This window comes from Lutjanus erythropterus, chromosome 16, assembly GCF_056507025.1.
Source record: "Lutjanus erythropterus isolate fLutEry1 chromosome 16, fLutEry1.hap2, whole genome shotgun sequence".
Taxonomy (NCBI): Eukaryota; Metazoa; Chordata; class Actinopteri; order Lutjaniformes; family Lutjanidae; genus Lutjanus; species Lutjanus erythropterus.
This window is the reverse complement of record NC_139332.1, coordinates 21,335,039-21,348,459: the sequence shown is the minus strand read 5'-3', so window position 1 is coordinate 21,348,459 and position 13,421 is coordinate 21,335,039. Positions and strand designations below refer to the sequence as shown.

At 42.4% G+C, this 13,421-nt stretch overlaps 1 protein-coding gene across 1 annotated transcript in view; it reads left to right on the top strand.

Annotated features, from left to right (window-relative positions):
- Positions 1-13,421, top strand: part of jarid2b (jumonji and AT-rich interaction domain containing 2b) — a 144,130-nt gene that overhangs the window by 58,834 nt on the left and 71,875 nt on the right. Inside the window, exon 2 of the mRNA XM_084738298.1 lies at positions 6,486-6,609. Coding sequence (XP_084594424.1) covers positions 6,486-6,609 — 124 coding nt within the window. The remainder of the gene's footprint in view (positions 1-6,485; positions 6,610-13,421) is intronic.

Below are 13,421 nucleotides of genomic sequence, written 5' to 3'. Positions count from 1 at the left end.
TTTCTGATGTACGCAAACTGGTTCCACACCAAGCCACCAAGTTGGACTCGTGTTAAGTTACTGCTGATGAAACCCACCAAATTAAGATTTCTGGTTTGTGCTGCTTCATAATAAAAGCAAAAGCAAATAATGAAACATCAGGGGACTTTAAGGAAACCGTGTATTTATCTCAGAGATATGTATGAACAGTTTATCCACTGCTATGCAGCCGCTCGACTCGAGCCTCCTCAAGCTTGTCTTCAGGTAAAAGACACACCTTCAAGTGGGTAGCACTGTTGTAATGGAAATGCATACCCCTGCTATGCTGGGCTGATGGGCCAAGTCAAACCGAGTTGAGCCAGGCCTGCTCTGTGTATGGAAAAGGGCCAATCATCTATCCCCACGTGGGGCAGACGTGCACAAAATGAATATATTTGTTTCAACCACAGAGAAACAATCAGATTAAGGGTTTACATTATTATTTTCCTTGTGATCCCTGTTAATCAGATTTAAAATTCCTTCCAATCTGGACAGATCATTTTAGTCTCTTCCAATTCAGATGTTTACATGAGGCACCTTTATTCTGATTATTTGTAGAATAGTATAGGGTCGACGTAAACACAGCTAATGGTACAGTGCCCGAACATCCTGATTCCTTTGTGCAGATTATGACAAACCAAACGGCAGCGAAAAATTAGGAGTGAATGAAGCAGCAGTTTAAGTAGCTTAAATATGACTCCTCTAAGGATGTAATGAACTGCGGTGTGTGCTGCCAGTTTCCTCAACTAGCTGAGAAGTCTAGCTCATTTTTTAAATCGGAAACATTTATTTAGTATTATTTTTACATTTGCATGACCAAATATGAACTTCAGCCACCAAATTTAGGGGCTTGGTGGTCTATGGGCAATCTCTCCTTGATTACAACAAAAATTGCTGGTAAAAAAGTAATAACTGTAGCTAGGGATGACATTTTTTGATCCATAAAAGCCTTTATATGTTCCAGAATGTCATGAAAAGAATTTAAATGTTAAACGAATTAGCATCTCAGTTGCGTGTTAAGTGATATTTTTTTTCCCCCTCGGATGTAATCTTTTGGAGAAGTTTATTAGTGTAAAATGTTTAAAGAAGCCCAGCGGGAAAGGTATTGCCTTGGTATACTTCCAAGCACTGTCTGATTTATCATCATGTGCATGTGCGACAGTGAGAGAGACACAGAGTGAGACAAAGAGACGTGCTTTTAAATCAGAGTATCCCTATGGATACTTAAAAGGTTTTGTGGTTTTTGCAGGTCGGATTACCTGCGTGCTCCAAAAGAATTGGGGGTGGGGTTGCCGGGTGACAGTAGGCACACAACTTTCCTGTCGCATCCCTTGGTTACACAAATACACACACACACACACACACACACGCAGGCATGTGTGCAGAAAAGGTCCCTGCGCTCATTAGTGGAATTCCACTAGCCTGATGGGAGCTGGTCGGGGTGTAGATGTGTGTGTCAGTGCCAGGTAGAGCTCTGCTGGCACTGCTCTGTGTTAGAGCTGTCTCTAAAGAGCTCTGGCAATACCTCAGAAACACAAGCACACACACTATCTCACACACACACACTGCAATGTCTGACCGAGAAACTGCAACACAATAGATTTTATTGCTTATTTGAGTTTCCCTTCCTCTGTCATGTTATACTTGCCCTCTGGCAGGAGGTGCAAACATCTTTGCAGGGATTTTGCATGCTATTGCTGTCCATCAGTTCTTTATTTTATACCTGCAAGACACAGACACGAGCAGAAGCTGGTTTTTGTTGCTGAAAATCCAGCGAAAGCAGCCTGAAACAGATGGCAAACTGCTGTACTGCTGAGGTCAGACAAATAGTTAACCTACAGTTGAGCAAAGGTTGTGAAAACCCGTTTAACCGATGATCTGAAGTTATGAAGAACTATTAGCGAGGTTTCAAGGTACAGCAGCTGTAATAGAGCAGATGAAAAATCAGTCAGCATATTTTTCCCCTCCTTTTTTCCCTAGACCTTGTTGCTATGTGTACACGGCGCAGGAAATATCTGTGGCATGCTGCCAATGACTGTGAGGAAACCAGAGAGAAAGTGAGAGAAAAAGAAATGCAGATGAACTTTAAGGTCAATTTTTGGAGGGAAGATATTTTTTTCTGTCTCATACAGCTGTGCTGTGTTTGTGTGTGTCAGGTAGAGATACGGAAACCACAGAAGCTGTGTATGTGAGAGCGTAACCCTGAGATATACTGTCAATGCTATATGTGTGTGTGTCAGTGCACGTTTGGCCTTGTGACACACCAGGAGGAAAAGGGTGCCAGTGAGCTGTCTGGGTAATTGGTGCCTACCTGGCAGGCTTTTGCACACACACACACACACGTGCGCGCACAGAATGGATTAGATGACATTAACTACAGGAGAAAATGGCATAATTGAATACTTGCACCACCTTTCTCGCTAGTGTGAGTGTGTGTGCGCGCTCTTGTGTGACAGTGTAATGAGGGACTGCTTGCTACACACAAAACACACCCTATCAACCTCTGTCAGAGGCTGCAAACCATCGCTGCACTGAACGGTCTGCTTGCTGTTGTGTGTGTGTGTCTGTGTCTGTGTGTGCGCACGCATGTGCATGTGCCAGCATGCGTACAGTATGCAGGGAGATGTGGCTGTCACCCATCAGCTCCATCATGTGCAGACACCCAGCTTTTAATCTTCTTCTCTCCCCTCCTCCCGTTAGCTCTGCTGAGGCCTTGTCCCCAAGGCCCCTGAGCAGACCTGGGAAATCAAAACAATACGCTGCAAAAGCTTGTTTTTATCTGCTGAAGACACAGAAAAACACACACAAAAGCATGGTAAACAAGCAAATCTTCAGTCCTGTCAATATTGTCAAAAAATATTAAGAGTTGTGAAGTGAATCAAGTGAGTGAATGAGGCCATATCAGTTTTGTTCTAATTACAGGAAGTTTTCAATTACGTGGTGATGATAAAACATATTTGCTAGTTTCTAAGTAGTTCTTTACTTCCAACGTTTTCTCCCATGACCCACCTGTGGCTTTTAAGCAATCCACTAATAGGGCTTTTCCATTGTCACTTTTGGCCTTGCCAAGTCAAACCATGCTTCAATGATTTGCATTTCCGTAAGACTGACCATCTCCAGAGTGGGGCCAAAGCACACCTGACCCACCTCCAGGTGTGTTGCAGTGATGTCCACTGCAGCCAACCCATGACAACCTCCCCTATTTCCCCCTCAGACAAGTGTGTGTTGTAGGACTCAGTTTGTGTGTGTGCAGGATAGTAGAGAGAAAGAGGTCTGAAAAAGTACCTGTGTTCAGCTCCCACTACTTAAGTAGCTTCTGTCTGAATCTCTGTGGTTTGAAGTTTAGTGTCTCTGCTGTGTCGTTGTTTGTACTTTCAGGTATCTGCTTTATTTTACTGTTTCATGTTCACTTTTAGAGCAGTCTTTTAGCTGATGAGCTTAACCATGCTAGGTGAAACTGCTGTGACATCATCACCACGACACAAATGCATAAGAACAATGGGGGATGTATTTTTCTTTTGAAAACCTTTCATCAGCAACTTAAAAAATGAACATCTGCCCTTCATCAATGGTCAGTTTTGCAGGAATTTTTTAAAATCTAGGTCAAGTGAATAAAAAATTGCAATAGCACTTTGGTCATAGAGAATTGTCACTAGAATCGTCGACATGCACATCCTGCACACTGGCAGCAGTCAGTTAAGTATCGGCTTCTTCAGGAACCTCTACTGAGGTGATACCAAAAAAGCACCAGCTTCCATTCACAATTTATGACAATGGAAAACCAAAAAAGAATGAATCCAGCCAAACCAATACCACCAGACACTAGGGAATTCCTGACAACTTCATTTAAGTAGTCATCAACTACTCTAAAATAAAAGTGGTCAACTTGTCACTGGAGATGTATCATGTTTTCTTTCACCTAATAACAATGATCACTTGTCATTAAAAAGATCTCAAAGACAATCAGTAAAGGGTTACCTAATACCTAATAGGCTGACTTGGTGGCAGGTGAAGTAGCAGAGACCTTGACTGGCTCTCAGAGACTATTTACAAATGAACTGCAATCTGATTGGACTAAACCCTTAGGGACTGAAGGGGTGGCAGGAGTCTTTCCTTTCTTTAAATAACTTAAATTATGTTTATATAACATGGCTGACAACAGATGAACAATTCTGCACAGTGTCAGGGTTTTAATAGTCAGCTATTCAAAATGCACACAACATTAGACACTATATAGTAATGGTGAGACACAAGGCAGGCAGCTGTTGCATGAAGTACATCTGAGTTTATACCCAAAACATTGTGAACTCTGATCAGCGACTAACTTTATCTTAGTAAAATGTACTGTGTGTATTCTTCAAAAACATCATCTCTGTGTCTTGAACTCTGAGACTTTGAAGAAAACACACACAGTAACGTTGGCACACACCCTGTTGTGACGCTGCTATAATTAGCAGTGAGTTGTCTGCTGCACGGAACAGAAGGCAGATTTTATCCATCAGAACATCTCTGGCATCTTGTGTGTATTTGATTGAGTGTGAATAGAGAGCACCAGACCCAGGGTTGCAGCACTGAAAGAAAGACATTTGTGAGCATTAGTCATTTCAGTAGCATTTTATTCACCGGCTGTGGGAGGCTGCATAATATTAGGATGAGATTAACTTTCACACACTCAGACGGGCTGACACACAGACTCAGCCACAGTCGTCTGAATTCTCAGTTTTAGTTTTTTTTTTTTTTTTCTGAGAGTGCACTCATTCTTAATGGAATGCTGTGACTGTTATCTTGTTATTACAGCAGCGATAAAACATCTTGGAGTGATTATTTGTGAACGAGGTGGAGATTTCTAATGCACCCCGCGCTGATGTCACCGTGATGCCCGCCAGCCACTCAGCCCAGCCAACTCCGCTGATCTGAGTCAACTGGATGATCCGAACCGCGCTCCCACACACGTTGCCTCTCACGTCTGCCTCTTACATTAAATTTGAGTCAGACAGAAGGAAGTGCACTCGCCGACAGGATCAGAAATGTTTTTTTTCCCTTTTAATTCAAATAATTAGCATACATTAGCTTTTTGCACAAAGACACAAAGTGTTTTCTTTTCTCAAACCTTACAGCGGAGATCTACTCGCCCCATGGCTTGACTAGAGAAAAAGCTATTTCCAGTTTCCATTATTTATTAATACCTCTTTGTTGTTGCTCATGTCCTAATCTCATTTCCTTTAGTCATTAGCGTTGTTCAACATCACAGCTGCCAGAGCAATGAGTGTAGGGAAGCGAGGGGAGGGGAGAGAAGTATGGTTATTGCTGTTGGACACTCACTAAAGACCCTTTTAACAATGCTCATCGCAGTGGAATATTTTTCTATTAAGCTGTTAAAACTCTCAATATGAGCAATGCAGTGTTTTGAATAAATTGCAGCTTTGATGTGCTTTACATTCTGCTGTCAATTGAAACTGACTGAGAAAAAAATGGACATATCTTGGAAAAGTGTGTGTGTGTGTGTGTGTGTGTGTGTGTGTGTGTGTGTGTGTGTGTGTGTGTGTGTGTGTGTGTGTGTGTGTGTGTGTGACTTCTGGTGACCTCCTCAACAATAACATCTTCTGTCTCAGTCTCCCTGGGAGAGATTAGCAACACATGAACTCACGGTCCCATGATGCTTTTTTCATTTGCTTCCTACCTATTCATCACCATAACGCGCTCCGATCATGGCATTGTGGCGAGATGCAGTCCTTGGTGCATTCTTATGCTAATGTTGTTGCCCTGTGTCTAACTGCAAGCTAATGCTATGTTATGTTAATGTTGTGTCATGCTAATGTCACAATGTAGCAAGACATGGCAACCGTAACAATATATAAGGAGATTCGCCATTCTCCAAAAACTTTGTCTGTTTATCTTTACTGAGGCTGTCATAACTTTTCATGCATTTCCACAATTAATACAACATCTTGATGTTTGTTGTCTATCAAAACAACAATTATATATACAAGAATATAATATGAAAATCAATTCCACTTCCCTCAGACTACTAAAATACTAATTAGCCACAGCTACTGATGTAAACAAATGTTTTCCAGGCTGTTTTTAAAGTTAACATAATGCAAAAAATGCACAGAGTGATTCTGTGGCACCTAATTGGCTGATGGCAGTGAAATGGACAGACTGTGCTGACATGAGCTTGTTAGGTTTTTTTTCTTGGACATCTCATCACAACTGTCTGACAACAGAAATGAAGGCAAAAGCTCAGCACAAACAACTGTCCAACTTGCAAAACTGCAGTCTAGATTAATGGGTTGTTCATTGCCTGTCTGTCAGCTTTGATTTTTCAAAAAAATAACATGATAGTTCAGAACTTGTTTAGCTAAGTGTCAGAAATGTACTTTCCCACTTGCACAGTCAAAAGTTGGTCAAAGTTGTCTGTGACAATAGTTTGTACTGACCTGTTCTCTCTCTGGATGTTTCCTCAGGATGACAGTGATGGGATCCCGTGGTCAGAGGAGCGGGTTATGCGAAAGGTGCTTTACCTCTCACTAAAGGAGTTTAGGAGTGCACAGAAACGGCAGCTGGATGACGGAACCACAAACTCCAATGGTAAGTTCATGTCCATGTCCTGAATGCAAGGGACCCGTCTCACTGTGTATCCTATCCTTCCATTTGTCAACTTTTACTGATATACAGTTGATATAAGATCAGAGTATGTCTGAAGCTGCGCTGTTTACCAAAATATCATTTGTATGAAACAGAATCTGTAGGCGAGGGACAAGATTTTGGTATCATAAGCCTTTGCGTTTCTGTTTGTAGTTATTTTGGTCCATACAACTCAGGCTACAATCTCGTTTGAGCTGATTTTGGTTGCATTCAGTTAGCAGTCAGCAGATATTTATAGGGATTGGACAAAATGTCATCTGGGCCTAAAACACTGACAGAGAGTATTAATGTTTGCGTCTCATCTTCTTAATCAGACTATAAACGATGATCAGTGCACAGAAGAGAGAGTCTCGGCCTGGATATCCACTATCCATTATCCGGATATCCATTGACACCGGAAGCCCCGAAACTTTGGCAGTTGCCCTAAGAGGATAAATTGTCATCAGACGAAAGACGATAGGTTAGATGAGACTGACCACATTTAGATATGTTGGTAATTTACTGTATTTAAAGCCACATAGTGAACAGAAATAAAGTGAACTGACCTCATACAGGACCAGATTTGTTCAAATCACTGGAATACAATAATTGTAACAAAAGTTAATTTCTGCAATTTCCTTCACGTTGGGACTGAAGCCAGCATGCTGGTCTAAGAACAAGTTAAATTTACCCTTTATTTCTTCAAGTGGACTTCAGTTTAGACTGAATGTAAGATAAAGTCTTTATTTCTCAGACATCCATACTTTCAGATCTGTATTTAGCTAAAATGAGGACTTTGCAAAGACTTGAATTTAAATGAAATAAAATGAATTGCGTCTCTCACAGTGCACTGTAAACAGGCCTGCAACAATTAAAGGATATCTTGAAACGTGCTGAAAACTTTCACTTTGATTTGACAAAATGAAAGAAGCAAAAGAACTGCAGCACTAGCATTTTGTGGAGTAAATGTCAGAGTTGCCAGTTTCATCTGGCTTGGCTGACATTAGCGTCACGGTATCGCTCTTCATTGCTTTAATTGCAGACGACAGTTTTATTAGTGTGTTTGTATATGAAGACGGGTCATGTTTTCTTTGACGATTGAACCTGATTTTACTTGAAATAGAGAGGACCGAGTGGGACCACATGATCAAGGACTCTAGTTTTCTTTTTGTTGTGGGTCAGCGGGCAGTGAGCCACAGTCTTTCACTTTGCTGGTCACATCCTCAAAAGAATCTTTGAACTGAAAGTTTTCCCATTTATTTCTGAATATTGTGTAAGCATCAAACACAGGACACACAAGAAAAACCATGTAGAAGTGCTGTTAATCTTTTTCAGCTTGGCCTTTGTGTCCGGACTCATTAAAACACAGACTAATAGAAACCCTGACATGAACTAATACTTGTAGTTGCTTAGTTAGACAGAAATCCAATTCCAGGTGGAAGCCGGCTACAATAACAGTTGAGAGATTTTGCTGTTGTGTCGTGTAAACCTGAAACATTACAAGAAGAGTGAGAGCACTAGGGGGATGAACAGCTTGTTTTGAACCGAGCTGCCACCATGTCTTTGTTTGACACTGGTGCTCCCACACAAAAAAAGCCCTCAGCCAGCCAACAGCGGAGATTTGAACTTCACACGTGCCTCAGAAGCTATTCTCAGCTGACATTAACACAACCCAGACACCGAAAGAAAGGAAAGTCATCCAGCCATCCAGCTAGGCAGGAAGGGAGACAGTCAGGCAGGCAGGCAGGCAGGCAGACAGACAGGAGGGAAGTCTCTTTTGAAATGTAGCTTATCTTTCATACCTAGCTTTTTTTTTTGCCTTTCCCTATTTTCCTCTTGTTTTCTTTATTTTCCACACCTTTATTTCTCCTCTCCACGTCTGTGCCGAGTGCCCCCCCCCCCTCCCCTCCCCGTAGCTAGTGTATCTCTGTGTGTCTGTCTGGCATCTCATAGCTGCCACTCCAGAGCTCCTCGGGGCCTTTTAAGCCGCCGCGGGTAGCTGACCTTATCGCCTGAATAAAAATGACTCATTAGAAAGCGTCGGCGGCCCGTCGTGCCGGGGGTAACGACAGCAGCCCGCGCTGACACAAAAGGGAGCTGGGGCTGAATAGACAGGCCCCGCTGTTTTAGAGCACCGTGGGTTAGCGAGGCTTTGGAGGTTGTACGAGCGGCACAGTTTCCCATCTCGCATAGACGTTGTGGTGAAACTGTCAGCCATTTTGGAGGATCACACTCAGCGTGCGCTACATCCTGAATGGGCAGCCCCTGCTGTTTTAGAGGACTGTGGGTTAGAGAGTCTGGGCTTATGTCGGAGCCAGACATGTGCCAGTGTTCAGCCTCACACAGGCATTATTGTGAAACTATCAGCCATTTTGGAGAGCCACACCATGCATGCACATGATCATTAAATGTGTAATTGAGTTGGAGAAGATGATGGATTAGAGATAACTGTCATATCAGAATGATTAGTCGCTCAATGGATTGCCTGATTGTCAGATAATTAATAAAGGAAAATTGTAATAATTGTATAATTGCTTAAGCAACACATTTGCTGTTTTTAGCTTTTCAGACAGGAGAACGTGTTTGACAGAATTATAAATTTAATATTTCTTCAGGCTGTTTTAAAGGGAGAGTTCAGATGTTTTGACATGGGGTTTTATTAACTGCAGTAGATGGCAGTCGGCACATCCTCAGTTTGGGGAAGCAGACAGGAGCATAAGTGCAGGAACCTAAACAATGTTTGCTGTGGACAGGATCAAAAGCAAAACAGCAGTATTTTAGCCACCTAAAAAAATCAATATGATATGATGATGCTACTTTTAGAATATTTTAACTGCTTTACCTGCTTTACCTGATGACTATCTGCCATGTTATAAGCCAAATATCACTCTCTCTATAGTCACCAGACTCCTTTGGCAAAAACACTGATTTTAACTTGCAGATTATTGGAGTTCACGCTCTACTGCTAGTTAGTTTGTTTATGTTATATTGTGACTTTGGTGAATCTAAGGCGACCCTTTAAAACACAAAAATCACACAATAACACAAACTAATTTATCAAGACAGCAACTCCTGTGTTCTGTGAGGTAAAATTACTGTTTTTAGCAAAGAAGTCTGGTTACTTTGTGGAGAGCAATATTTGGCTCGTATAACAGCAGTTTCCTATCAGAACAGGCTGTCTGACAGCAAAGAGCTGTAAATATTCCAAATGATATGCATTTAAACTGCTTTTTAGGTAGACCTTTTTTGAAGTGTCTGAAATACGTTTTGTTGCTCACCCAGTTCTCAGCAGTACATGTTTTAGTACACGTTTAATTTCCATGCTGGTAAGCCTGCTTCTTCTCCAAACTGGGGGCTTGTCAGCTGCTACTCTAATGAAGGGAATACACTGTCTAAATATCTCATACAACCCCCAGAATTTTTATTTTTTTACTATTTCATAGAAATATAATTGAAAGTAGCACTGCACTGCAATCATTTGTTCAACTGAAACAAAATAGTGAAAAATTTCCATTATCTTATAATGGGTGAGACTACAAATATCTGTTTATGTTTGGTCAGACTAACAGGCCAAATCCCAAAGAAATTTAGTTTGTTATCATAGTAGACTAAGAAAACCTGAATATATCCAGAATCTGGGAAGCTTGTACCAGAAAATTGTTGCCTAAAACCAATGTTTGATTGTCAAAATAGTTGCAAATTCATTTTCTCTTGATTGACAAATGGATTAATGTACTAATCATTTCAGCTGGTGATTGGGGAAGAAAATGAATGAAAGGAAAATCTCGCTAGGGACCGACCAATTATAGGCTCCAATATCCTGCATGTTTACGATTATTGGGATCTGTGCTTTTATTTTATCTGATTGCAGACAAGATAAATTAATTTAAAAATGAGCTGCCTTGGCTCTGATGCAGCTGCTTCTCTCTCTGTCTGCGGTCACCATTCTGTGGTCTCACTTAGTGTCCCACCCACTAAACTATCTGATTAGATACACGTCATGAGTAACAGCCTGCCAGCACCGTTTGCAGCTGTGCTACAGACGTGCAGTCGGACACAGAGGAACGTGCTTGCAGACTGGAGGTTTTATTGTAATTAAACGGATACTTAAATGCATTAAAACAAAATGCAAACTTTTGTCTTTGAGATTGTGGTATTGTAGAATTTGATTTACATTTTTACTGCAAGTAGTGGTCGTCAGTTTTGTGAAAAACATCCACCATTTTGGGAAATGGGTGTCATCAGACTGCAGGAGGGTACAGCAATACCTGGTTGTAAGCCTCTGTAAAACAGCATGTGTCCCCCCTCCCCAGGCATCTGTCTCTCCATCTCCCCCTTCCCACATACCTCCGTCCATCCCCAGCCTCTCCCTCCTCCCCTCCTCTCTCAGTCTTCATGTGGCAGCAGTGGCTATCTGTTTTAAAGGGGGTGTGGCGCTCTGTCAGTCAGCTGTATGTGTGTCCGTGTGTGTGTGTGTGTGTGTTTGTCAGTCTATCTCCCCACCCACCCAGCCTTCTCCCTGCCCATAGCCAGCAATTATGCCATCTCCCCAGCCACTTTACCTCTCGCTGTTGGCAGCCGTCCATCTCCATGTCCATCACACTTCCTGCTTCTCCCGCTCGCTGCCTGCATTATTTAACAAATGACATTATGCCCTCCTGCGTCCCGGCTTCAGCTCCTTCACCCACCCACTCTCCCTTCTACCTACTCCATCACGGCAGCATTCTTCCTCTTCCTCTGCTTTTCTCGTCCCCACCTCCCTCCGTCCGACCGTCCTTCCGGTCGTCTCTCCCCGGATGCAGGGTTTCATTACACATCAATAGGACTCTGGTTACTGCCTTCTCCGCAAGCTCCTGTCTCCTCTCTCCCTCCCGCTGCTCGATCTCCTCGATTATGTATCTCCACTCCCCCTCCCTCCTCACCGTAGCCTCTTTCTCCCCTCCATCCGTCTCTGTCTCCCTTTTTTTTCTCATCATCTCCCTCTTTTCTGCTTTGTCCTTCCTGTCCTCTGCCCCCGTCTGTCTTAACTACCTACAATATCTGTCACCCTCCCACCTTCCCTGTTTTTCCATTCTTCCTCCGTCGCCACCTCCCCTTCCTCTCCCTCTGTCCTGTTTCCTATCCTCCCTCTCCCGTCTCCGAAGCCGCATCTTCTTCTTGCACCTCCGTACTTCGCCATCTCCCTCTGCTACACTTGTCTCTCTTCTCGCCATCCTTTCCTTCCCTCCCTCTCCATTTCCCTGAGTGCTATTGATGGAGGAGCTGGCTGCTGTCCAGAAAACCAGGAGGGGCTGAAGAGAGGGCTCCCTCTTCGCCCATTTCTCTGACTGTCCATTCTCCTCCTCTTTCGGTCTGTCTTCCGGTCTCAGGACCTGTCGTTCCTTGCCACCTCCCCCTTTTTTTTATGCATGCTGTCCCCCTTCCTTCAGCACTCACTATGCTGTCAGTCTGCTGTCTGTCTGTATTTCCCATGCCGCCAACCCCGTGCATGGCCAGAGTGGCAGCCGTGGCAGCTAAAACACTGTGTGAGCCCCTCCGTTCTCTCTCTGGAATACTAGAGAGACTGATAGAAGAGAGAACCACAGCAGAGGTGCCAAAAGTATACATATTTTGTACTCGAGTAGAATATCTGTGTAAAAAAAAAAAAAGTATAAAAGTAAAAGGTAGCCCACTGAAGGACATTTCTACTGGCTGTCTCTGTGCAGAGCTAACAGAACCTCACCTTTTCCCCATGGTCGAGTCTGCCCCTCTGTCTGTTTTGTCTTGTTGCGTCTTTTACCTTGCTTTTATCTTGATACTTCTTTTACATCTTTTTTTTCTCGTTACATCTTTTATGTCATTTTTGTCTTGTTATTCCTTTTACATTGTTTTTGTCTTATGGCTTTTATGGCTTTTTTTCTTGGCTTGATGTTGGGAAGGTGGCACTCAATGACGCAAAACAATAATTTCCCTCAAATGCTTTAAGCTAAAGTATCACCTGTTTTGAAAATGCAAGGAGTAGAAAGTACAGATTTTTGTGTTAAAATGTGGGCATTTAAAGTAAAAAGTTGTCAGAAAATAATTACTTAAGTAAAGTGCAGATGCAGTACTGAAAAATTACAGTACAGTAAGTACAGTAACAAAATATTTATATTTAGTTGCTTCCCACCTCTTAACCACAGTTACTGAAAGAGGGCAAGTTAACTAATCTGTTGTGTCCTTGCATGCACTTCTAAACAGCTCGAGCCATTACAGTATCCCGTGTCTCCCTGTGATGCTTTGAATTTACAGCCCTGAACTTCACAAAGCAGATGCCATGTTTCTGAACTGCACTACTTTGTTGTGTATGCTTTTGTTCTGGCTTGTGGTAAGTGTCGTGCAACGCTGTTTGGTCCAATTCTGGAAGGAAGCGCAATATATTTGGGGATATTTGAAATCCTCTTGCCAGGCAGTCAATTTTAGTATCTGCTTCTACTCTGGGAAAAAAAAAAAGTCTGGGAATGGGTACCACGGGGAGTTTCCCGAAAATAAAACTACCCATTGTTTCTTTTTATATTATCCCACAGTTTTAATTGTATACAGGCACAGAGGATTACTTGAACAAAGGGCATGAAGTAGAATTTTAGTACTCTTCTTTACAAGAGGGAAAGGGAGATTATAGTCTTGTATAGTGTTAGACTTTCAACTGCAAATTGTGCACAATTCTTCATTTATGAGAAGGAAGTCAAAAGACAGATTACTACCATACATATGCTATCCAAGAAACATGTAAGCATTTTATCACACCTACGTTCACT